The 27345-nt window shown below is 41.6% G+C and overlaps 1 protein-coding gene across 4 annotated transcripts in view; it reads right to left on the bottom strand.

The window, feature by feature from the left end:
• Positions 1-293: 293 nt before the first annotated feature.
• The window catches only part of FBXW2 (F-box and WD repeat domain containing 2), a 34273-nt gene continuing 7221 nt past the window's right edge, over positions 294-27345 (bottom strand). For all 4 annotated transcript variants that reach the window (XM_054520543.2, XM_002820159.6, XM_063714403.1 and 1 more), the window contains 5 exons: positions 19441-19635; positions 17182-17315; positions 13821-13907; positions 12412-12581; positions 294-5932 (listed from right to left, as the gene is read on the bottom strand). In XM_054520543.2, the coding sequence (XP_054376518.1) occupies positions 5644-5932; positions 12412-12581; positions 13821-13907; positions 17182-17315; positions 19441-19635 (875 nt within the window). In that variant the 3' untranslated portion in view covers positions 294-5643. The remainder of the gene's footprint in view (positions 5933-12411; positions 12582-13820; positions 13908-17181; positions 17316-19440; positions 19636-27345) is intronic.

Below are 27345 nucleotides of genomic sequence, written 5' to 3' on the forward strand. Positions count from 1 at the left end.
TTTTACCCACCCCATCCCTTTATTTGCAACTATTCATGAAATTCACCAAAATTATTTCCTTGTGTTTTACCTTCATTGTTTTGCTTTTTGGATCATCTTCAGAAATGGTTATATTGTTGAGTTTACCTTCTAGAAGATGCAGAAACAGTAAAAAAACAGAGCCACCTCAGATCACTCAAGGGGTTGTTCCATTTTCAAAAACACACTGACTTTTGAAAAGTCCCTGAATTGACTGGATAAAATGTCTGAAGTGGTTGGAGGAAAAAGCAAGACAAAGTCTTAACTACAGAATATATTTTTAAGGAAATGCAGCTTTATTACTTTCAAGTACAAACAATAACTTGGGCTTGGCTAACCAAATTTGCCTAATTGAGGGAATCTGCTTTAATGTACAGATATAAATGATTTATAGTTAACACAATCACTCCCGGGTAAAAAGAGTGCTTCTATGGTGCAAGAAAATAACTTCTCATCTTAAGAGACATCTTGTTCCACAATCACTCCACTATTTGCTTAAGCAATCTCTTCTTCCCCCTACCCCACACAGTTCAAATATAAACTTTATCTCACGCCCTCTAAATCACAACATACATCAAATTAGTGAAATATGAGTTGATTACTTTTTCCACATTGCTATAGATGTTGGATTGCTGACAGAACTATCTCTTCAACCTGAGCATTCTCATCAAGTATACTAAGTCTAAATCAGTGAAATATGCCTGTTCACAATCTGAGTACAAAGACACCAAAACATTATGAGCTTTTATCATCTGAATTACTAACTTTCCAGGGTTGAATATTAAAAACACATATTTACTTGGGCACATTTATGAAGAGTAGAAGGAGCTGAATTCTTTAGGCTGCAATAATTAAGTGGGTTTACACTGGTCAGGATTGAATTACTAAATTTAAACAACTGAACTGTTCCAGGAAAGACCAGAAACACTGAAACATCCTGACAGCAAAACAGCTTTTTGCACTGAGCGTGACCATTCAGTCTGATTAGGCTGATGGGAATGGTGCAAAGACTACTCAGTAATCCATTTGAGGATTTATTCTGAAAAAAGTTTACTTTCCTAGAGCAGGCAAGGGGAACCTTTGATTAGAGACACTGCCAAAGATGGCTAATGGGCATTTTGTCAAAAAAGTGAATCTGTTCTTTTCATCAGACATTCTGAGGACAGCATAATTCTCAAGTGTCTTGGTTGTCTAAACCAAGTGAAAGCACCAGCGTAACCAGGTAGGAGGGCTGTGTCAAGAAGACAGACCTAAAGGGCTTCTCCCCTATCCTGACAACTGTGTCCACAGGCAAAGGTGACAGTATGCCCTGCCCAGACTGCATCATGAGTAGCAATCTGATTCTGCTCGCTTCCCTACAGAGAAAGGCAAGTGGCTTCATACACCAAGGCCCAGAGGAGGAGGGACAGAAAGCTATAAAAGTGATGCTGGGGCCGGGCACAGCAGCTCACACCTGTAATCCCAGCACTTTGGGAGGCAGAGACGGGCAGAACACGAGGTCAAGAGATCGAGACCATCCTGGCCAACATGGTGAAACCTCGTCTCTACTAAAAATACAAAAATTAGCTGGACGTGGTGGCACGCGCCTGTAGTCTCAACTACTCGGGAGGCCGAGGCAGGAGAATCGCTTGAACCCAGGAGGCTGAGGTTGCAGTGAGCCGAGATCACGCCACTGCACTCCAGCCTGGGGACAGAGCAAGACTCTGTCTCAAAAACAAAACAAAACAAAACAAAAACAGTGATGTTGGTAGGATTCACCTCTAGGCAACCTGGAAGCCACACAATAACAACTTCAAGTTGCCAGCTGGGTTTGGTCAAAGAAATGTGTAAAGCCAGGATCCACTATCCTTAGCTGATTCTGTTAGATCAAAATGCCTAACATAATACAAACAATTTCTTCATGTCTAAAATACTGTTTCCGAAAGTTATTTCTTTTGTTTTACAAATGGAGGGCAGTAATCATTTTCCTATGAATACTAGAATGATTATATAATCCTCAATTCAAACCTCACACCAAGTGTTTTCAACAGCCAGAACAGAGCAATTTTTAAACTATGAAAAATGAAGTGCAAACCTTACAATTTCATAGCAATGTTCCCCACGTTTCACTCATGAACAGCTATCCAATTGCATGTACCTTCCTGCAGAACTTCTTCCAAGTCCAGTCCTTCCACTGGAGGGGCTTTCTTCCTATTTCTTCAATAGGTCTAAAATGTCAGGTTAGAGTCATATTTGGCAATGTGTATTACTTCAAATGATTGAGCTGGAGGAAACTACATTCCTTTAGAATGATGACAGAATCTATCAGAAACTTCACACATCCACTCAGCTGTCCTGGATCCCTGTCCACACCATGAAGCCTGAAGTTGTTATGATGGCCTTTATGAACCTGAGAGAAGCCGCTTGCTTCCATCACTTGCTTCCACCACAGTGTCACCCAAGAAATCCAATCCTTGTAAGAAAGGATGGGGCTTATCTTCATGACTTAGAATTTTTCAGAAATGAGAAAATTCACAAAAGAGGGAAAGGCAATTCCCTTACCTATGCGCTAAGGAAGCCACAGTCAGTGTGTGCATGAGCTAGCTCTCAAAGGCAATGAAAGGAGAGTAAAGAATAGTTTTAGTTATCCCCTACCCACTTCTCATTCTGACTCCCCACTTTGCTTTCTTTTGCAAAAAGATGAGCTAGTTTTCCATTTTTATAAAAACTGGCGATAGTATGAATAAACCCAGCATCTATAAAGTAGTTAAATAAAATCTCAGGCCAAATAAAGGCCTCCATAAGGAAGAATTGACATTAGGACTCCAATTACTACCTGAAGTTCTGCTGTCAAAATCCAGCTGCATGATGATGCCACTGCACTCCAGCCTGTATGACAGAGCAAGACTGCCTAGGAAAAAAAAAAATTCCAGCGGCATCAAGTACCACCTTGATGACTTCTGTATTCACCACTAAAAACTGCAATAGAACATACTATATACAGCTTCAAGTTTGTCACTTTAATAAAAATTTTCCCACAAATGATTATAATTACTTGCCCTTTGAAGCTATTGGACAGATCTGAAAGTGAGGTGGGGTGGTGATGGTCATTAGATCAGTAATAGTTATCTGTTCAGGCTCGATAAAAAGTAGAAACTTGGCCAGGCGTGGTGGCTCACGCCTGTAATCCCAGCACTTCGGGAGGCCAAGGCAGGTGGATGACCTGAGGTCAGGAGTTCAAGACCAGCCTGGCCAACATGGTGAAACCCTGTCTCTACTAAAAATATAAAAATTAGTTGGGTGTGGTGGCAGATGCTTTTAATCCCAGCTACTTGGGAGGCTGAGGCAGGAGAATCACTTGAACCCGGGAGGCGGAGGTTGCAGTGAGCCAAGATCCTGCCATTGCCCTCCAGCCTGGGCAGTAAGAGCGAACTCTGTCTCAAAAAAAATAATAATAAAGTAAAAAGTCATTTACCCTCATCATTGCCCAAAGTCTCCTGGGGCTTCTGCAAAATAGATTCAGTTGCGATTCTGGTTCTATTTCTAGAGTACTAAGCAGAGCTCATGCACAGAACTCAATGTGAGATAGATTAAACCCAGATTTTGTGGGATGGGGGAAGATACTGTTCTTCTGCTTAAACCCCACAGAGTTTCAACATGGATATTAATGATACCTGTCCTTGAAATTCACCATTAATTTCTATCAACTTTACAGCACTCAGAGGTCCAGAGTCTGGCTCTATGCTAATGCAGATTCTACAAGAGATAGGTCTCCACTCTAGAGTTCACATCATTCTTAGCTCTGCCAGCAACGCTTTTTCTCATGTGTAAAATGGATATGCTTTATACTGGAGTCAGCAAGAAGGAATAACTCATGTTCCCAGACATAAGCTGTCACTGAGGTTCCAATTCTTATGTTCATCTTCAAACTACCTTCCTATTGGTCTGTGAATGAAATACATCCCTCCCCACCACCCTTGTAATACAAGGGGAGACAGCTGAAGAGCGGCTGAGATTTTTCTACTGCTTGCTCCCTCTACTCTCTCCCTGATTGTGGCCACTAACAAACATTTCCACTGCTAAACCACAAAATTACCTAACTTTAGAGAGGGAGGAGGACACAATCTGGCAACCCAGGGACATGTTTTGTTTGGCTCACCTTATTTCAAATTTTCTTTAATCAGTTGTAACGTTTTTTTAAAACAAATAAAAATCTGGATTTCTAGCTCCTCCTGAAACAATGTGAAGACCTGCCAGCCCTGGGCTTGCTTCCCCTAATGATAAAACAGAGCTGAATAACTGCCCTATTAGATCAACTTTCCAGGGGACAGCACAATTCTCCTCAGAACGTTTTACTCATTTCTGTTACCTGCACGGCCCCCTTAGGCATTTGGGTTTGTGAGCCCCCATCTAGGACAATTCCCTCACTTAAAAGATGAAGAAAATGACGGTCTTAGAAGAGAAAGTTAACTTGCCTGAGGCCGCAGATCAAGTTAGAGGCAAAGGAGGAAGTCAGGTTGGGTTCAGGTATCCTTCTAACATAGCACACTGTGTCCCTATTTAAACCAGGGCTTCTATCAGCATTTCTTCAACCAATTACTTAAACTATCTAAGTGGAATCAGCTATATTTTCTACATTTCCCTTTCATTCATCCTTTTCATATAATTGACGTTCTTATAGAAAACTCTGTATCAGTCATTTCATTTAAATATTATCCGACCTGAAAGAAACCATGAATCAGGGATCAGACAAAAATACATTATCAACTTTTACACATTTCAGTAGGTGGAGGACCAGAAAGAATCTTAGAAATCACTGAGCTTCATACCTGGCTGTACAGACAAGGAAGCTGGGACTCAGAGAGCGTGCAGAGTTCCAGGGTAGCAGGCCCGGTCTCTAACTTGCAGCTCACTGCTCTTTTCTGCTATACCAGGGCAGCGCCGTGCAGTCATCCAGGCTGCCGGGGACTAGCTTCTCCGACATGGAAACAAAAACTACAGAACTCACTCACATCTTACATGGCCAACCTTGACTCTGCCAAGATATAAGGTTTCGAATGAGCTGCTAACATTCAATTTACAGAATTGGAATTGAACTGGAAGACAGACTTTCCTTAGAACTGGTATTTGGTGGAAGTCTATAAACTGGTGTTTGGTGGAAGTTTTAACACGGGCTCTTATAAGAACTAAACCCCGTGTGAGGAAAGTTGCTGTAACAACATCATAGCACCTTTGCTTCAACTTCAAAAGAAAAAAAGGCTATGGTAAAAAGCTTTAATAACAGACAATGTGATTTCATAGGCAACCAATTAGCAGATTAATGGATCATTTAACTTTCTTTACTTAAAACCAATACTCCACTCAAGAAAGATGAACTCAAAATGCATCCTCTTACACTGACCAACATAACTAAGTACAAATGAAGTCAATGGTGTACCCCATTAGCATGCTGCGTTGTATGTCAATAAAACAAGCCCTCCCCCACCCCGAGCCCTGGCCCCTGGCAAACATAGATAAATGATTGTGCACTGCGTGATGATACCATTAGGTGAGAACTTTGGTTCATGCAGTCGGCTGCCGCAGAGGTTGCACCCAAAACCCGCAGCCCCGGCACCCAAAGTCAGTCAGCGGTGGTGGCTCATGGTGTCAGCCGTGCTCCTTCCACAACACCAGGTGAATACTGTGGTCAGGCATGCTGGTGGCAAAGACCAAGCCCGTGTCATTGTGCCCATCCAGTCCATTCAGCCAGGATGCTTCGCCTGCCAGGAAGCTTGAGCCTCTCTTTGATTTCCTGTACTCTGGCAGAGGCCAGCGACTAATCAGGCTCTCTGTCCGCAAGTCCATGATGTACAGGTAGCGGTTGTCAAACAGCAGGGCAAAGATATCTCCAAAGCCAAGCAAGGCCAAGTTTGCTATCTCAGGAGTCTTGATGACCCTACAAGGATGAGAGTTAGGGACCGTGAAAGAAGGCAACTTTGCTTCTGTTTATGCTACTGTAATCTTTTCTGGAGATATTTAAAACCAATATTAAATTCAAGCAAATTTAGAGTTAAATGTTTTTGATAAAAAGTAAAATATAAGGAGAAAAGCTCAGCCCACTTATAAAAAAGCCGGGAGCAGGAGAGGGGGGTTCAGTCATTATATAATATTGGCATGTAAGGGAAAGGTGGTGTTTGATGAAAGTTTTTTTTTTTTGAGACAGGGTCTCACTGTGTTGCCCACACTGGAGTACAGGGGCGCGATTTCGGCTCACTGCATCCTCCACCTCTCAGGTTCAAGTGATTCTTCTGCTTCAGCCTCACAAGTAGCTGGGACTACAGACAGCCGCCACTGTGCCTGGCTAATTTTTGTATTTTTAGTAGAGACGGGGTTTCACCATGTTGGCCAGGCTGGTCTCGAACTACTGACCTCAGATGATCTGCCCACCTCGGCCTCCCAAAGTGCTGGGATCACAGGCGTGAGCCACCACACCCGGCCTGATGAAAGTTTATAAAAGTACAAAACATCTATCCAGGCTAGAAAGGATCTTACAGATAATATTTAACTAAACAATCTATTTTTAAGCTGTGAAAACCAAAGCCCAGGCAGAGTAAATGCTTTGGCTAAGGATTCACAATTTGTCAGTTACCAGTGAGAACTAGAAGGCAAGAGTTTAAAAAGATGTATTCATCAACTCCTAGAATACTGGAACACCCTGAAGCCCAGAAGAAATCTGAAAGCCAAGTGGCTAAAGTGCTACTCTACTCAGCAGGCAGCAAACAAATGGGTTTCTCTCTAAAAACAGTAAAGGCTGAAAATATTTCAAGTTTCCCAAATAACTTAGAAACATTTATTAATAATAGATTCATAAAAAGTTATTATGAAAACAACTAGGGGAGAAACAACTAGGGGAAGCAGAGAAAACTAGGGAGTTGGGAGGACAGCCCTAACTTTCTCAGAGGCAGTTTCCAAGACATCAATGACAAAGGCTAGGAGACACCTAGCTAAACAGCAGCACAAACAAAAACAAAAAACAACTTATCTTCTGTTGTCTGCGCCCTTAGCGAAGCAAAAGATTAACAAGAAAAGTTGATGTCCTCTTTGGAGCAACTAAGAGCTACCAGACAAGCAGTAGACAAATACTGCTCTGTGACATATGGTGGGGCTCCTGTGGGAGAAGAGTTTAGCCTAGGTTTTAAGGACACCACCAAACTAGTATAGGTCCAAGAGAGCAACCAGAATGGGAGGACCTGGAGACCAGGACAAGGAAGAACAGCTGAAGGCTATCAGCTGAGATGGGGAAAGAAAGAGTTGGCAGGAATAGGGTAACTGCATATGAGGATCACTTCTGAATAGTGAAAGATGTGTAAGACAGAGCCCAGACATTATAAGCTTTAGAAGACAGAACTAGGGTCAGAGGCAAAGAGTTACAAAGGAGCCAATTTCAGTCTCATATCAGGAAGGATGGGGGACATTCAATATTTATCAAGCATTTACATGTGCCAGGCACCGAACTTCATAATTAACATGTTATCTTTTTAAATTTTATTTATTTATTTATTTATTTATTTAGACGGAGTCTCGCTCTGTCGCCAGGCTGGAGTGCAGTGGCGCGATCTCGGCTCACTGCAACCTCCACCTCCCAGATTCAAGCGATTCTCGTGCCTCAGCCTCCCGAGTAGCTGGGATTACAGGTGCCCACCACCACGCCGGGCTAATTTTTGTATTTTTAGTAGAGATGGGGTTTTACCATGTTGGTGAGATGGTGTTGATCTCAACCTTGTGATCCACCCGCCTCAGCCTCCCAAGGTGCTGGGATTACAGGCGTGAGCCACCGCACCCAGCATGTTATCTCAATCCTCATAATGCAGTTAGGTAGAGGTATTCTCTCCACTATATTAGTATACAAGACTAAAACATCTTGCCATGAGTCATACAGCTAACATAATGCAGGCCTAGCAAATGTTTTCTGAGTATCATAGGTGCTGAGTGCTGGCTGGGCCCCTGAAGAGAGATAAGCAAGATAGTCTTTGCCCCTTAGAAGGGGAGGGCACAGCATGTAACTACCAGAGTATGTGAGAACATGCTCAGCACAAACACTCCAATGGATATAACAGGAGTATCAAGGAATGAGCAAATCTTTCCGTCTTTTACCAGCTGGACCTGGAAGCATATCTTTTCTCTTTCTTGAAGAAGAAATGCAACTGGGCAATATAGATTGAGAGAATACTGAAAGCCTGTCTAAATTTTACAAATTCTCTCTCATGGGCATGTGTTTCTAATTAATATCTGAAAAAAAATCTATGATACTAAGAATATCAACAAGACATCACTTCTATGAAACTAAGAAAATAGTTAACAGGTGCTGGCCCCTGCTTGAAAAGCAGAGAGTGAGCTCACCTTCCTAGACTGAAAATGGAAGAAACTTCTGCTAAAAGAGGTAGACATTTAGATTAGATGACATGTTTGAGAACATCCAAAATCAGTCACTGAACACTCCCTATGGTGTGAGCCTTTATAAACAGGTTTATAAGATGGAGTCTGATCCCAGGGGAAGCAGTAAGTTCAGATTAACTTCAAGTAAAGGGGAAATAGAGGTCCCAATATGTGTGTTCCAAATGAGTTATAACTGATAACTCATCCATCATTTTCTACTTAGATGACTCATATTCATTCACTCAACAAATATTTACTAAGAGCCTAAAGTTAGCTAGCCAATGTTGGTACCAGGATTTCGGCAGTGAATAAGACAAAGTTCCTCACACTCAAACTATCCAATACTGAATTTCCTAGTCAAACCTGTTTTTTCTATTTCTTTACTTGCTCATTCACCGAGGTGCTCAAGCTAGGAAACGTGGCAACCATCCAATTCTCCTCCTCCTCATTCAAATTACAAATTCGATCACCAAGCTCTACTGATTTTATGCCCTAAATTTTTTATCTTATTCACTAATATATGCACTACTACAGCTCTAGTCCAAGACACCATCTTTTGCCTGCACTATTGCCAACAGCTTTCTACTGATCTCCCCACATCTACTTAGTCCGTTTGAATCAGTTAACCTCACATACAACCTGATGTTATCACCTTGTTTCAACTTCTAAACTCTTTGATGGCTCCTTATTGTGTCCCCATCTTTAGCCATGCTGATGGATTTAAGGAATTTCCTTCAATTTCTCAAATGTACCTGAGGCTCCTTTAACCTCAGGGCCTTTGAACGGACTAGTGTCTCAGTCTAAAATTCCTCACTGTACACCCACTCCTGGTACTTAGTTAAGGCATTTATACTCACCCTTTAGAGCTCAGCCCAAATGCCTCTTCCTCTTAGAAGCCTTCCCTTACTCCACAAACTAGGCAGGGCCTCAAAGTACTCTGTACTAGGCTCCTCTTAACCCAGCCATTAAACAACCTGTTTGCAATTAGCTGTTTAACATCAGTCTTCCCCGTCCTGCTGATCAGTAATTTCCCTGAGTTTGGTAAGTACTTCTGCTGTTTCCCAATGCATACCACAATGCCTGACACAAAGGTGGGTGCTCAATGAATATCTAAAGAATAAAGTAGTGGTGAAATAAACAAAGGCAAGTGCAAATTCCTACAAAAGAGATCTAAAGGAGGCTAGGAAGCCGGGTGTGGTGGCTCATGCCTATAATCCCAGCACTTTGGGAGGCCAAGGCAGGTGGATCACTTGAGGTCAGGAGTTTGAGACCAGCCTGGCCAACAGGATGAAACCCCATCGCTACTAAAAATACACAAAATTAGCTGGGCGTCATGGCAGGTGCCTGTAATTCCAGCTACTCGGGAGGCTGAGGCAGGAGAATCGCTTGAACCTGGGAGGCGGAGGTTGCAGTGAGCCGAGATCACACCACTGCACTAGAGCCTGGGTGACAGAGTGAGACTCTGTCTCAAAAAAAAATAAAATAAAAACGAAAATAAAGGAGGCTAGGAAAAACAGCTAGAAAGTCTGGTAGGTCCCACATCATAACAGAAACACAAAAAATAGGTGGCTACCGGGTTAGGGCTTAAGACCTGTGAAGATGAGCTGATTCCAAAGACTGAAACACAAATATGTTGCAGAATAGAGCACAGGTCTTGACAGGTTTCTGGCTTTCACTTTGATCACTTTAGAAATGGAACCAGACATCCCTGCTGTGCAGAGTATGGGTCCTTGAACCTAAGTAACCTTACATGCTGTAGAGATAACCTAACTCAAGCAATCACATCATATCTCAGACTTATTGAGTAACATGCTGTTATTTGTGCTTTGCTTCTTTTCAATTAGCTTCAAAGCTAAGTAGCCCTACCTGGTCCTAGCAACTGAAGCCAGAGGATTTGTAGTAGGTTTCAACAGAGGTTGGTTTATTTGTATTTGGGAGGAAAAAAGCAGACACAAGACAGACTCTTTTTGGAGAAAAAATCTGAACCTGGCAATTCCTACCCGCAAACGATCTTGCAGGTTTATTATTTAAAACTATTATTCAAACACTAAAAACTAACAACTTTCATCTAGGACTCTAGAGTCTCTATATGCCACTCTGAGTCACAAGCATACATGAGAAAGCAGATGTGGGACCAAATTAAACCGTTTAGAGATGCTAAGCATTAAAACAACTATGACATCTCTAGCCCACCTTGCCTTTGCACCTTCCCACCTAAAATTTTAATTCAAAATACAAACAATATTAAACTATAAAAGACGTGATTTTCCCATGATGATTACTTGAATATTTTGCTTTACAAAATATCAAATTCTTTCAAAACTTTATTTTCCCCTGTTTTTGATGTCCCTGGCTTTCTAGTACCATAAGTATATGCCTATTGGATAATCCAGCCATGCATGAATGGACGAATGTTGGAATACAGTGAGAGATGGAATGCTGGGCAAGGCCCCTACCCTGTCTCAGCTTCAGTTTCCCCACCTACAAGAGGAAAAGCTTAAACAGATGTTTTCTAGGAAAGGTTTCAGTCTTTTTTCTCAAAGCATAAATATCAATCATTTCTATAACTGATTCTGACAGCTCTGAAACCTAACTGGTTAGAAATGTTGGTCTGATTCCAGGAAGACATAAATGGAGTTGTAACTTTGTGATCAGAGAGATGTGGCCCACCAAAGTTTTGTGGTTACTGTGATCAGATCCACACAAGCTGACCTCAAACAGTCATGCATAAAAACAATGAAGAGGCCGGGCGCGGTGGCTCACGCCTGTAATCCCAGCGCTTTGGGAGGCAGAGGCGGGTGGATCACGAGGTCAGGAGATCGAGTCCATCCTGGCTAACACAGTGAAACCCCGTCTCTACTAAAAATACAAAAAATTAGCCGGGCATGGTGGCAGGCGCCTGTAGTCCCAGCTACTCGGGAGGCTGAGACAGGAGAATGGTGTGAACCCTGGAGGCAGAGCTTGCAGTGAGCAGAGATTGTGCCACTGCACGCCAGCCTGGGCGACAGAGCGAGACTCCGTCTCAAAAAAAAAAAAAAAAAAAATGAAGAGAATGTTCAATTTTCTGTACTCCTCCAAGTCCTGAACCATGCTATGGGACGCTAACTTTTTGAGTTGTTATTAATAAGTGTGTGCACAACAGGTGTGAAGTACAGTAGGTTCAACAAATTCAAACAGGTTTCTTTATATGGGGCCTCTCAGACTTATTATTAATAAAGATCTGCCAGGTGGTATACTAGGTCCTCATCACAAGCATTTCATTTAATAGTCACTTCATAGATGATGAAATTGAGCTACAGAGGAGTTAAGAAACTTATACTAAATCACACAGCCCATCAGAGATGGCACCACATCTTAAACCAAGGTTTGTCTATCACCAAAGTTCTCTTAATGACCACATGGCACTGGCTTCCATCAGCCCCAAATATGCTAACAGATACTGTCCTTCTCCAAGAAGAGCCTATGGTATGCAGTGAATCACAAAATTACTTGTCTATGGACTGCTGCTTATTTATTTCTTTGGAGGGGAAACCCTGCAAATTTTATTTTTCTCTAAGTATCTCTGTCTTTCTACTAGCCAACAGAAGGTCACTTGATCCCTAGATACCACTAAAGTTTACCAAGTTTGTAAAACAATGCAGAATTTCAACTGAATATGAAATAGAACTTAAAATATTAGAACTTATGGAGATCTGAAAGATCTTTTCATCCATGCCCCTCATTTTCCAGAAAAGCATCTTAAATCTGAAAGAAGTGGCTCATGACTCACAGTCAGGCAGCGGATGTTCCAGTACGTAACTCTTTTTCATTTGCTTACTTCCTCTAAAATATTTTTCCTGTCTGAGATGTTCAATATACATAACCCTGTTTACAAGTGATACAGTAAACATTTCCTAAAAGCCAGCTACTGACTGGTACATCCAAACATTTAGTCTTGTCTTTACTACTGAACTGCAGCAGGCTTTCAAAGGTAAAGCGTGAGATCGAAGGAAACATTACCTGAGAATATCATAACTGGCAAAGTCCCACTGGTAGAGACCAAGTGCTGAACTACAGACAATGTATTGGCCATCAAAATGAAGTCTTGGCTGCAGGCAGATACTTCTATCCTCAGAGACAGACAATGTCTTTAAGCACTTGCAGTTGATTTCTCTCCCAATTGGCCAAATCTACAGAAAAAAGAAAATGAGGAAAGATGAGAGATCACATCACTACAGAAAAGCTTGTCCTTAAAATGGTCTGCATTTGTGAAGTCAGATAGAAAGTGAAGTATACTGGAAAGACCCCAGGTTTTATAGCCAAGAATCACAGGTTCAAGTCTTAATTCTCCTGTGCAATCTTGGGTAAATTATTTAATCTCTCTTAACTCCAGCTCCTGCAATGAAGATAATGCCTATCACATGGGACAGTATAAAAGATCCAATAATGGGCCAGGCGCGGTGGCTCGCGCCTGTAATCCCAGCACTTTGGGAGGCCTAGGCAGGTGGATCACCTGAGGTCAGGAGTTCAAGACCAGCCTGGCCAACATGGTGAAACCCTGTCTCTACTAAAAATACAAATATTAGCCAGGCGTGATAGCACACGCCTGTAATCCCAGCTACTTGGGAGGCTGAGGCACAAGAATCACTTGAACCTGGGAGGCAGAGGTTGCAGTGAGCAAAGATTCTACCACTGCACTCCAGCCTGGGTGACAGAGTGAGACCCTGTCTCACGAAAAAAAAAAAAAAAGAGAGATGCAGTAAGAATGTGAGAGTACTTTGTGAACTCTTTGCAATTCATTACAATAAATGAGTATTTATGTTTTTATTGCTCAGATCTAAGAATTAAGGACGGTAGGAGACATGTAAAAAAGTATTAAGAATGGGCTGGGCGTGGTGGCTCATGCCTATAATCCCAGCACTTTGGGAGGCCAAGGCAGGCGGATCACAAGGTCAGGAGTTCGAGACTAGCCTGGCCAATATGGTGAAATCCCATCTCTATTAAAAATACAAAAATTAGCCGGGCGTGGTAGCGGGCGCCTGTAGTCCCAGCTACTCGGGAGGCCGAGGCAGGAGAATCATTTGAACCCAGGGGGCGGAGGTTGCAGTGAGCCAATATTGTGCCACTGCACTCCAACCTGGGCAACAGAGCGAGACTCTGTCTCAAAAAAAACAAAACAAAACAAAAATTAAGAATAAGCTGAACATAAATTTATGTGAATTTCTTTTTCATTTACAAATCCAAGTTAAGAAACTACACAGGACATAGAGCTAGCAAATCATCTCTTCTTCCGGTGGGTTTAAAATGGCTTGGACTAAGACATTCCCCCTCTTCTTCCTAGAATGTTCACCCTTTGCCATACCACTTTCATTTTCTTATGTTTTCCAGGTTTTGTTTAACGAAGCAAATTAATGGAGAAAAAAACTCACCTTAATCTCATATTTGTCTGCACTTAAGAGGATGTAGTCTCCAGGACTGTGCAAGAGAGACTTGACTTTGCACTTCTGCAAAACTACCTGCAAATGTAAACCATGTTACGGAAAGATCCTTTTAATGCTGCTCCTATAATGATTTTATTCTTTAAATTAAAATATGAAAATGAGTTTAACATATGCTAGAATAGCTAAGCCATAACTCCATTACCAAATTAACCTCTACTAAAAGTTTTACTACAATATTCTCTGTTATTAGCAGTATCTAAAAGTGTCTAACGTTAGCCAGATGAGGTGGGTCACGCCTATAATCCCAGTGACTCGGAAGGCTGAGGTGGGAGGACTGCTTGAGCCCAGGAGTTGGAGGATGCAGTGAGCTATGATTGCACCACTGCACTCCAATCTGGGCAACAGAGCATGACCACAACGCTTGAAAAAAAAAAAAAAAAAACCGTCTAAACATTGGCAGCACTTAATCTTAGCATTCGTCTAGAAGCAAACATTAGGATTGATTTTTTAAAATTATAAAATGTAACTTAAGAGAAGGAACAGAAAAGAAAAAAGCCCGTAGACACTGACGTAGATGCAAATTATCTGCTTTCATAACTATGTGAATCATAAATGAAAAAGCACTGGACTTGGGACCAGAATCTGCCATATGCTGACTTTGCAACCTTGGGCAAGACCATCTAAACTCGGTCAGTTTCTTGATCTTTAAAACAGGAGACAAGCACCTATTATCTTACCTCATTTAATTACAGTAAAGATAAAGTAACAATGTAAATTATAGTAGTAACAAAATAAAAGCTAACATTCCGTTAGCACTTGAGATAAGTATATAAACATCAGGTTCTAGCTATTTTTGTAATCGATCAGCCTAAGGTGAGAGGGGAAGCAGGGTTCACTCATTCAGAAGTCTGGATTGCAGACTCAACTGAAACAGATCTATTACTAAGTATCAGGCACCTTGCTGGGTGCTGTCCCAACATTTCATTTCATGTTCACAGGAACATTTAGCAGATGACACAGCTCAGGTCCTGAAGGAGGAGTAACTTGTCCAAGACATCACCATCAGTGTCCTAGCCCCAATCAACTATTTTCCACCACACCAAACTGCCTTACACTATATAGCTTTTCTATGTAAAAAGTTAACATGGGCTAGGCACAGTGGCTCATGCCTATAATCTCAGCACTTTGGGAGGCCGAGGAGGGAGGACTGCTTGAGGCCAGGAGTTCAAGACCAGCCTGGGCAACACAGCAAGACCCACATCTCCACAAAAAAAAAAATTTTTTTTTTAATTAGCAGCTGGGCGCAGTGGCTCACGCCTGTAATCTCAGCATTTTGGGAGGCCGAGGTGGGTGGATCACCTGAGGTCAGGAGTTCGAGACCAGCCTGGCCAACACGGTGAAACTCCGTCTCTAGTAAAAACACAAAAAATTAGCCAGGCATGGTGGTGGGCGCCCGTAATCCCAGCCACTCTGGAGGCAGAAGCAGGAGAATCACTTGAACCCGGCAGGTGGATGCTGCAGTAAGCCGAGATCGCGCTATTGCACTCCAGCCTGCGCAACAAGAGCGAAACTCCATCTCAAAAAAAAAAAAAAAAAAAAAAAAAGAAAGAAATTAGCTCGGTGTGGTGGCACATGGCTGTAGTGCTAGCTACTCGGGAGGCTGAGGTGAGAGGATCACTTAAGCCTGGGGATTCAAAGTTGCAGAGAGCTATGATCATGCCACAGCACTCCAGCCTGGGCAACAGAGTGAGACCCTGTCTGATATTAAAACAACAACAAATGATTCTTCGTTTCCCAAAGTGAATCTGCAAGCCAGGTGGCTTTACCTTAAAGACGTATCCTTTAGGGGTGCCCTTTTCATTATTGCCAGGAAAATCTAAGTTATCTTTTGCTTACACTACTGCCAAAGCCTAAATGGTCACCCTGTATCCACTTGTGCCCAACTCTAGTCCATTCTTCATTCAGCAGTTAATTTTCCTAAAACATAGATCGCACCAGACACTTGCTCAGAACTCGTGGATTGCTTCCTAGTACACTTCTGATGATATCCACCATACTTACTGTGGCCTTATAAATCATACAGGATTACCACCTCTCTGCCCATCTTCCCAAGTACAGCATGGCTCCACTGGCTTATGTCCAGGTCATGAAATGTTCCAAGTTCTTTCCACCCGCTGGGCCCGTGCATATACTGCACCCTCTGAAACAATCTTTCAGCTACTCTTTCCACAGCTATCTCCTATTTATTCTTCATGTTTAACCCCCTTCTCAAAAAGTTTTCTCTGAACTAATTACTTTCCTATACTTTTTTTTTTTTTTTTTGAAAGAGTCTCACTTTGTCGCCTAGGCTGGAGTGCAGTGGCACGATCTTGGCTCATTGCAACCTCCGCCTCCCCAGCTTCAAGTTAATTCTCCTGTCTCAGCCTCCTGAGTAGCTGGGATTACAGGCACTCACCACTACGCCTGGCTTATTTTTGTTCTTTCAGTAGCGACGGGGTTTCACCATGTTGGCCAGGCTGGCCTTGAACTCCTGGGCTCAGGTGATCCGCCTGCCTTGGCCTCCCAAAGTGCTGGGATTACACGTGTGAGCCTCTGTGCCTGGCCCTAGACTGTCTTATAGAACACTGTACTCTTCCTTCACAAAACACAATTTGAAATGATATATTTACCCATGAAATTGTTTAATAAAAGTATTTCTCCTATTAGACTATCATCCACAGGGTAAGGACTGGGTCTATTTTGCTTACTCCTGTTTCCTCAGCCCCCTCATAGAATGGGATGGTAAACTCAAGAAAAGTGCTTCTGCGTGGTATATCCATTATTAATACTGCATTTGATCCTCACAACAATCTTGTTTTTTTTAAAAAAAGAAAACATTACAATATTTTACTAAAGATCCTGTACAGTTTTCTTTGTCCTACTTCTTGTAAGCATTATTTTTTCAAAATGAAAATTGCTTTTCTGATTAAGAAAGAAACATGTTTATTCTAAAGGGAAAAACGCACCCACAATCCCAACAGAAATATCCACCTTCAACATTGTGATGCATGAACACATTCAGAAACTGGTATCACACTCTACATACTTTTCTGTATGTAACCTGTTTTATTTGCCCCCTCTATCCACCTAATATATTGTGGGCATCTTTCCATGTCCATAAGTCATTTATTTGTTAAACCATGTATTAAGTACCTTCTACTTGCTGGTCACTATTGTGTACCACTATGCTTTGTAGGTACAGCAATTCCATCTTATGACTCACCTAACACTTACAAGGCAGTGTCTACCATCCTCCACGCCCTCCCTCAAAAAGCCTGATAAGAAGGAGACTTCTTCTAAGTCTTCCTACCTTGGTGACCCATTCCGTGTGCCCGGTGAGTGTGTTCAGGCATGTCCCAGCAGATAAAGCCCATACTTTCACAGTGAAGTCTGCAGAGCCGCTCACCAAGATATCCAGTTCATCATTGTAGTCCACGCTAAATACTAGTGCATATAATTACACAAAGTTAAAACATGTCTCTGTCAGTGGGTCTTTTATAATAGAGTTCAATAATGTTTATTTTCCCCAATTACATAATTTCCCAACCAGAGACACTGTAAGAATGGTGCTATTCAACTAGCAATTTTCTGATAAAACTATTTCAAAATTCTTACTATTATAGCTTATTATTCTAAGGTGGAAAGTCCTAGGAATAATACAATCTCTTTTATTTGTGGTAGCTACAGTGAGAGGCAAAACAAGTGTTGGAGATAATGGCATTCCTTCTTAGGACTGCCTGCCTGACACTACACAATACTTTATCTAATTTATGCAGGAAAACAAAACGTACATGGTCCTACTCTGATACACACTAACAGTAAGACAAAATATAAAGAATGGAAGCTGCAAAACAGCACCCAGACTCAAGAAAACCCAATGTAAAGAGAGAAAAAACAAAACAAAAACAAGGATCTCAAAGGTTAGATTAAGCCATTAACTCAAGTGTCTGAATTTCTTCACAGCTGTATCCCCAGTGCCAAAAACAGTGTATGCTGTATAGTGTGTACTCAAATATTTGTTTTCAAATGTATACCAGTTCTAAAGGAACATTAGGGACCCAGAGATGAAGACACTGATTCTTCCTTTAAGGAACTCAGTCTAAGTAGGGAGTGGAGGAGGAAGCCCAGAAAAAAATAAATGTTTACCTCTTGCTAGGGAAACATCAAGGAGAATGACTAACTCTGCCCAGGGGTATCAGGGAGGACTTCAGGGAAGAGGCGATATTGGAGATGGGCCCTAAAGGATGAGTAGAGTTTATCAAGGAAAGAAAAAAGAATACTGCAAGCAGAGGGAATAGTAAAGGTATGAAGTTAAGAAAAACCTCAGCAATGTCTAGGCAACAGTAATAAAAATTTTTAGAGCAGGGTTCTCAAAGTTGATCGGGAATAAAATCACCTGGAAGTCATGGTACATCTTAACATTGTGGAACATAACACTCAATTTAACATATACTTCCATGCATACATGCACCTTCAAATATTAATTTCTGAACAAGTGGTAGCAGACAGCAAAGACTGAAGAAGAGTATATAGGAGGACAAATAAAATGAAGCAAAAAATACGTGTTTTTATTAGCCTAACAGCTAGTTTTACTTCAAAGAATCACTAAGCACCAGGTACAGTGCAAGTAACTCCAGTCACATGGGTGAACAAGACAGATAAGATCACTGTCCTTATGGAGTTTAGTCTGGTGGGGAAGCAAGATTATATCTGTATCGATGAGTGGTCTACAGTAATACAAGTTACTGGGAAACAGAGGGACCCAACCTGATAAGGGAGTTTTGGAAGGCTGCTCATAAACATAATGCTTGACATTACAGACTATGACTCTCAGAGGCTAAAGCAGTGGGTAAACCGGGGAAAGGAACGGAGCTGCTCAACACAAGAGGCTGGGAAATAGCTCAATTTCTACACAAAGCCCCCCACCCCCACCCCCGCCAAAAAAAAAAGCAACAGAGAGAGAAGCTCAAATCTCAAGGCTATATTCAAATGACCAGTTTTTGCAAAATAAGGCTGCTATACATTTATTAGGAAACATTCAGGTATGTTTCTTTCGCCTTATCTCTAGGTGGTAGCTTGTTTTAATCAACTGTCAACCAAGCTCAAACTGGATGTAATCTGTGTAGACCACACAATCTAGGAACCACCATCACACCAAAGAACTTTCAGCCCTAATGCTACAAATAAAGTGGAATTTACACAAGTAGGATTTACTCAGTTCAGAGGTATGGAATCTGATAAAAGCCAAGGGACTGTCTGTTCAATAGGATATAAATGAAACAGGAGGGGGGAGAGAGAGAATGAGAGAGAGAGAGAAACAGAGAGAGAATGAAAACTACCCTTCCCACCAGAAGGGTACACACATAGAAGAAAGCAAGAAAAAGCAAAACTGGGTAAAACACTCGAAATAAGAGTAACTAGAATAAAGGGAAATAACTGCAGTGACTAAGAAAGAGGGTTGAAAAAAGCAGGTTAAATTAAAAAAAAAAAAAAAGCATTTCACATTCTTGGCTCCTGGCTTAAAAGGATGAGGCTAAGTTGTAAAAACCCTTGAAAAAGGGCAACCCACCCGCCCCCGTGTGCCCCCGAAAGTGCTGGGTCCTGGCTCCGGAACTCCATTCCCAGCAAGCCACAGTGTTGTCAAAGGAGCCTGTCACAAGCTTCTGTTCATCAAACTTCACCGCTGCACAAGTGTGGGTCTGGATGCCATAAACGCACTGCCCTGTGCTCACATCCCACAGCTTTGCAGACAAGTCATCTGACCCTTCAAGAGAAAAACAGGGAGGTTAATAAGAAAACAAACACACTAAAGAAGGAAAATCAATCCCAAAATCATGGTGTTCTTCAAGAACATTAATGGTCCCCTCCTCTAGCACTCTACTTTACCACTGAGGAAATCAAAGCATGGAGAGAGTAACACAACTTGCTTAGAGTCACCAAAACGGAGTCAAAAGCACTAGGACAGAATCCAAGCTTTTTGGGTGAGACACTTTCCCTTAACTTTTCAGCCTACAGAAGGGCATTAGACTAAAAGCATCCCTTGGTGCTTCCACTTGAAAAATTTCATAAATCCTTGGCTATCATAGCTCTCTGATTTGACTTCAAATAAATAGGTATTACACATGACTGCATGTTTACACTTGCATGCTTGTCCATTACCCAACAGTTCTGAATAAGTTAAGGATTGTTAAATAGTAAAGGTGTTTGCTGAAATATATTCCACTCTAAGGCAAGTCAAAGACAAACCTCAGAGCTTGGGCTAACTTCTGCAAAAGCTAACTGCTAATTGCTCCAGTCATCTTGAAATATGTGAAGGAAGAAACCTCAAGAAAAACCTGGGATAAATTATTCCCAGACATTCACAACTCAACAAAGAGTTTGTAAAGCCTCTTAAGATTCTGAAGGGAAAAGTTGGCTTTATTTCTGCCTCTGATGAAAATTCTATACTAATCATGGTGACAATTCAGGACTTTGCTTTAAGTTTAAAATCCTAATGATTAATTCATTCTCACAATGACCCTTTAATAAGCCTCAACAAATAAAAAGACATTTTTGAGAATCCACTAAATACAGTCACTATGATAATGGCACAGTATCCTAGGAAAGCACCAAATGACCAGTTTTTAAAAAGCTGAAATGACTAAATAAAGCCTGCCACAATTCTACCTTTAGTCAAGAACCACTGTTTGAGACAATGGAAAAATAGCCATCACCTATGAAAGAGCTAGAGTATGAATTTTAACCTGGGAAAACTATGACAGCATACTGAAATAAAGACTGTATTTATTGTCACTTTGCTATTTAGACTGTTTCCTTCTGTATAAAAAGAGGGGTAGGACTTGGTTGGTTCTCAATGGCCATGTGATACAACTTTATCAAAACACACAGGCAGGTCCCTATTTTCAGAGAGTTTAACTTGGGAACATCTGAGGCAGGGTCCAATAATCTTAAAAGTTTGCCAGGTGATTCTAACTCATCAGCAATATTTTGAGAGCCAATGGTCTAGAACGGTGCTATCCAACAGAAAATATAATGCAAACTGCAGATATAATTTAAAATGTCCTAATAGTTACATTAAAAAAGAAATGTTGGGCCAGGTGCAGTGGCTCATGCCTGTAATCCCAGCACTTTGGGAGGCCAAGGCAGGCATATTGCCTGAGCTCAGGAGTTCAAGACCATCGCGAAACCCTGTCTTTACTAAAACACAAAAAATCAGCCGGGCATGATGGCGCGCCTATATTCCCAGCTACTCAGGAGGCTGAGGCACGAGAATCGCTTGAGCTCGGGAGGCAGAGGTTGCAATGAGCTGAGATTACACCACTGCATTCCAGCTTGGACTACAGAGTGCCTCCATCTCAAAAAAAAAAAAAAAGAAAAGAAATGTTAGCCAACATGGTGAAACCCTGTCTCCACTAAAAAAAATACAAAAATTAGCCAGGCATGATGGCGTACGCCTGTAGTCCCAGCTACTCAGGAGGCTGAGGCAGGAGAATCACTTGAACCCGGGAGGAGGTTGTAGAGAGCCAAGATCACACCACTGCACTCCAGCCCGGGCAACAGAGCAAGACTCTGTTTCAAAAAAAAAAAAAAGGAAATGTGTTAAAATAATTAAATGTGTTTAACTCAGTATATCAAAAATGTCATTTGAATATGTAATCAATACAAATATTGAGATATTTTATATTCTTTTACATTGTAAGTCTTTGAAACCCAGTATTTCACACCTCCATTTGGACTAGCCACAGCTCAAGTACTCAAAAACCACATGGCGCTAGTGGCTACTGTACCGGAGAGCATAAGCCTAGATAGTCTTTAAGGCCTTCAGTTTAGGCATGTTGTGACTGTATTCCTAAGGAGCTAGAGTAGGAAAGGAAATCATTTTAGGTCCTTTATGAGCTTGGTTTTGGTTACCAGTGTTCAACTGGGGTCTCATTCATTCATTCAACATATATTTATAGAACTTCTGTGTCAGGCAGGACTCTTGTTCTCATGGCACTCAGTCTACTTGGGAAGACAAAAGGGCTAAACAAGCAATAATAATTCAGTAGAGTAGCTGGTAGGCACCACAAAAGCCCATAGCAAATACAAGGAGCGGACAAGAAGAGAAAACGTCTCAGATGAGGCTCCACTGAATTTATGACCATGCTCTAACACGTAATTGGACATGCCTTAGGAACTGGCATGATTGGCTCTTCAACTACACTCCTCTTTTGTTTTTAAGCTGGGCTTTGGTATAGGACTCTTTCAAGAAAGAATATCATGGCAAAAAAAAAAAAACACAAAAAACCTTTAAGTTTTAACTAATTTAAATCTAAAGGATGAATAAGTTAGCCAGGCCAAAACAAAACAAAAGGAATAGTATATACCAAAACTTTTTCTGTAAGAGGCCTGATAGTAAGTATTTTAGACTTTGACCTATTGAGTTGCAATTACTCTCTTCTGCTGGATTTGGCCCACAGTCTACAGTTTGCCAATCCCTGGTATATACCTATTAAAGCAACTATTAAATATCTCTATATACAACACAAAAATTATTGAAAAGGAACTGGGGATCAAGTCATAAAGAACTATTTGGAATCATTCAAAAAACTGTCTAGGAGTTATTCAAAATGCTTGTCAAAAGCACTGCCTAAAACATGAACACTGATTATGAAAACAGTCCAGTCTGACTGCGCAACAGTGGCAAGGTTTGGCTGCAGAACTGGGTTAGGAGGTTGTTTAACTATGACCTTATTTGCATATCAGAAAGATCGCTATGGCTATATCATGGAAAAAGGTTTGAAGGGGGGAAAACTAGAGGCAAGAAGGCAGTTAAAAACCAGGGGAGAGGATAAACAAAATGTGACACATACATGGAATATATTTTATTTATTTATATATATATATATATATACACACACACATACACACACACACACATACATACATATACACACATACATATATACACACACACACACACATACATACATGGAATGGAGTTATTCAGCCTTAAAAAGGAATAAAATTGGCCGGGTGCTCACACTTGTAATCCCAACACTTTGGGAGGCTGAGGCGGGAGGATCACCTGAGGTCAGGAGTTTGAGACCTGCCTTACCAACATGGAGAAACGCCATCTCTACTAAAAATACAAAAATTAGCCAGGCGTGGTGGTGCATGCCTGTAATCCCAGCTACTTGGGAGGCTGAGGCAGAAGAATTGCTTGAACCCGGGAGGTGGAGGTTGTGGCGAGACAAGATGGCGCCACTGCACTCCAGCCTGGGCAACAAGTGCAAAACTCCATCTCAAAAAAAAAAAAAGGAATAAAATTCTGACACGTTATGATATCATGCTTGATAGCATGATGCTTGAAGACATCATGCTAAGTGAACTAAGCCAGCCACAAAAGAACAAATACTGTATGATTCCACTTATATTAGGTTCCCAGAGTAGTCAAATTCATAGAAAGTAGAATGGTGGGCCAGGCATGCTGGCTCACGCCTGTAATCCCAGAACTTTGGGAGGCCGAGGCTGGTTCACCTCAGGTCAGGAGTTCCAGACCAGCCTGGCCAACACGTTGAAACCCCATCTGTACTAAAAATACAAAAATTAGCCGGACACGGTGGCGCATGCCTGTAATCCCAGCTACTCGGGAGGCTGAGGCAGGATAATCGCTTGAACCTGGGAGGTGAGGTTGCAGTGAGCCAAAATTGAGCCACTGCACTCCAGCCTGGGCACCAAATCGAGACTCTGTCTCAAAAAAAAAAAAAAAAGCAAGCAAGCAAGCAGAATGGTTGTTTTGCCACAGGCTGTGGGGGAAGGGGCATGGGCAATGTTTAACTGACAGAGTTTAGTCTGGGCATGGTGGCTCATGCCTGTAATCCCAACACTTCAGGAAGCTGAGGCAGGAAGAGTGCTTAAGCCCAGGAGTTAGAGATCATCCTGGGAAACATGGTGAGACCCCATCTCCATAAAAAATACAAAAATTAGCTGGACGTGGTGGCGCACACACGTAATCCCAGCTACTTGTGAGGCCAAAGTGGGAGAATCGCTTGAGTCCAGGAGGTAGAAGTTACAGTGAGCCAAGATCGTGTCACTGTACTCCAACCACTCCAACCTGGGCTACAGAGTGAGACCTCATCTCAAAAGAAAACCCCCCCAAAAACAAACAAAAAAGTTGGATACAGTTTAACTATATAGTGTATTATATACTGTTTATACAGTTAACACTGTGTAGTGTTTAACTGATACCGTTTTAGTCTGGGAAGATGTAAAGTTCTGGAAATGGATAGTGGTGATGATTGCACAACAACGTAATGTACTTAATGGCACTCAACTGTATGTTTTAAAATGGTTAAAACGGTAAATTTTATGTTATGTATGTTTTCACACAATTTGCAAAAAAAAAAAGGTTATCCAAACTAATTATTTAAACTAGTTGTTATAGGAAAACACTGTGCCAGTTTTACACCCCAAAAAATAATAATAATAATCAGGTTGAGTCAAGTTCCATTTTATAGTGATGCAAGTCTACTCCTGAGAATCCTTTAGGAATCACTGTTCTCTGCTCCGTTCTGGCTTTATGTCAGCCTCCCCTCTGGACTCCCATTTGCTGCACTGGCTAACCCAACATGTTTTCAAAGAGATCACCAGTGATGCAGCATAGAGGTGAAAGAGGACTAAAGAAATGTGGACTCTTAGACTGAATGAAAGAAAAAAATCCCTCCCCATTCAGTATCTTAAAAATCTTAATAATACTTTAAAAAAAATCAGACTATTGCACAGAACTCTAGATTTCAGGCGTCTCTTGAAGTCAGATCTAACAACTCTGACCCTGAAACCCACCCACGTGGCAATAATTTATTACAATGGAGCACCAGCTGCACTCTTTAGAAAGGCAAGTGTTCTTGATTTGCTATAGTCCACAGAGACTTTTACCTCAGTCAGGTCATCTTCCTGGTCCCAGTGTGTATGTTCCACAAGAAAAGAACTGCTCTAATTCATCCATGTATGCCCTCACATTGTTTCTCAAACAGGAGGCATCCCATAAGTAAATATCTACTGAACAGCACAAAGCATAATAGATTCCTTTCTTACCATTTCAGAAATAAACTGCGAAAGAGAAGGATAACTACCTCAATGTCATTAGCCATTAATCTCTTCAATAAAACTGTCTATTGCTTACTCAAGGCACTAATGTGAGAGTCACTGTAAGTTTATTGCCAAATTCAGGGTTTCCCAATTCCACCACAGTGAAAATTCAATCTCTTAAGTAACAAGATGATACAAACACATGTATAATTCTGAAACAAATACTTCTCTCACAGTTCCAGGGATGCTGTTGTTAGAAAAATTAAACTAATACTTTGGATCATTTTCAACCACCTCACAGCATAATTTTAAATATGCAAACCTGATGAATTTAATCAGAATAAAAATCACATTAACATATAGACCCACCGAGAGAATAATCTTAAAATGCAGAATTGTAGGTATTAACTTTCCCGGTAGTTAGAGAATTCAGTGAATATTTCCCATTTACTTCCACTCCAAGTAACTGCAGTTTTTACTACATTTCAAAAATAAGGTTTGATGAGAGAAGAAAAAAACTTTTTAAAGCAAGAGGACCTAGGCATGGTGGCTCACACCCGTAATCCTAGCATTTTGGGAGGCTGAGACGGGTGGAGTGCTTGAGCCCAGGAGTTCGAGACCAGCCTGGGCAACATGGTGAAATCCTGTCTCTACAAAAAAGGAGCCAGGCATAGTGTTGCTCGCTTGTAGTCCCAGCTAAACTCGGGAGGCTGACGTGGGAGGATCACCTGAGCCCAGGAGGTGGAGGCTGCAGAAAGCCAAGATCACACCATTGCACTCCAGCATGGAGCTACCCAGTGAGAGGTTGTCTCCAAAAAAGAAAAAAAAAATGCGGCTGGGTGCAGTGCCTCACACCTGTAATCCCAGCACTTTGGGAGGCCAAGGCAGGCAGATCATCTGAGATCAGGAGTTTGAGACCAGCCTTACCAACATGGTGAAACCCCTCCTCTACTAAAAATACAAAAATTAGCCGGGCTGGTGGCGCGTGCCTGTAATGCCAGCTACTCAGGAAGCTGAGGCGAGAGAATCGCTTGAACCCAGGAGGAGGAGGTTGCAGTGAGCCGAGATTGCGCCACTGCACTCTAGCCCGGGTGACAGAGGAGCTCCTGTTTCAAAAAAAAAATGCTAGAGGTGGTTGTGAAAAAATGGTCAACTGCCAGTAGGAGCTCCAAGCTCCAAGGTGATACTGCATCTTAATCTTTTTTTTTGAGACAGGGTTTTGCTCTGTTGCCCAGGCTGGAGTGCAGTGGCACAATCTTAGCTCACTGCAGCCTCCACCTCCTGGGCTCAAACAATCCTCTCACCTCAGTCTCCCAAGTAGTTGGGACCACAGGTGTGAACCAGCACACCCAGCTATTTTTTGTATTTTTTTGTAGAGATGGGATTTTGCTATGTTGCCCAGGCTGGTCTCAAACTCCTGGGCTCACATAATCTGCCTGCCTTGGCCTCCCAAAGCGTTGGGACTACAGGCATGAGCCCCCTCACTTGGTCAACTGCATCTTCATCTTTTAAAATCATGAGGCAAAAGAGACATGGAAAAGCCATCAGCACAACAGAGAAAGTACATCAAAGCCTAGAAGAACTGGTGATGCTGTTCTAGTCATCAGGCTTGTAACACAAGGAAAATAAAGTGTGAAATAACTTCAGGATGACAAACCAAACCATGAAATGCTTTAAATCAAATGTTTGTTTTCCAAAACCAGCAGAGTGTCTAGCATTTCAGAGAAAATATCACCACATAATATATACCCTTAATGAATAAAGAAATGCATTGTAAAACAGTCTTGAGAAATGATACATCTCAACATTAAAAATATTTAAATTGAGTCTGGTGAGACTCTTGAGGGAGAAGCAAGTTACTTAAGACTATATTGGTATGGCATCAATTCAATCTATCTGGAAAGGGCACTAAGAAGAGCTATAAAATTGTGCCGGGCACAGTGGCTCACGCCTGTAATCCCAGCACTTTGGAGGGTGGATCACCTGAGGTCAGGAGTTTGAGACCAGCCTGGGCAGCAAGGTGAAACTCCGCCTCTACTAAAAATACAAAAAAAATTAGCCAGGTGTGGTGGCGCACACCTGTAATCCCAGCTACTCAAGAGGCTGAGGCAGGAGACTCGAACCCTGGAGGCAGAGGTTGCAGTGAGCCGAGATTGCACCACTGCACTCCAACCTGGGCGACAGAGTGAGACTCCATCTCAAAAAAAAAAAAAAAAAAAGAGCTATGAAATAATTCATACTTCTGTATCTGGTGATTCTACTTTTAGGCTTCTGTCCCAAATGAATTCAAGGGAAAAAGAGGTAATACAAAGACACTAATAAAAACAGAAACAATCTGAATATACATTGATATGGTTAAGCTTTGTGTACTCACCCAAACCTCATCCTGAACTGTAATCCCCAG

This window comes from Pongo abelii, chromosome 13 (genome assembly GCF_028885655.2).
Source record: "Pongo abelii isolate AG06213 chromosome 13, NHGRI_mPonAbe1-v2.0_pri, whole genome shotgun sequence".
Taxonomy (NCBI): Eukaryota; Metazoa; Chordata; class Mammalia; order Primates; family Hominidae; genus Pongo; species Pongo abelii.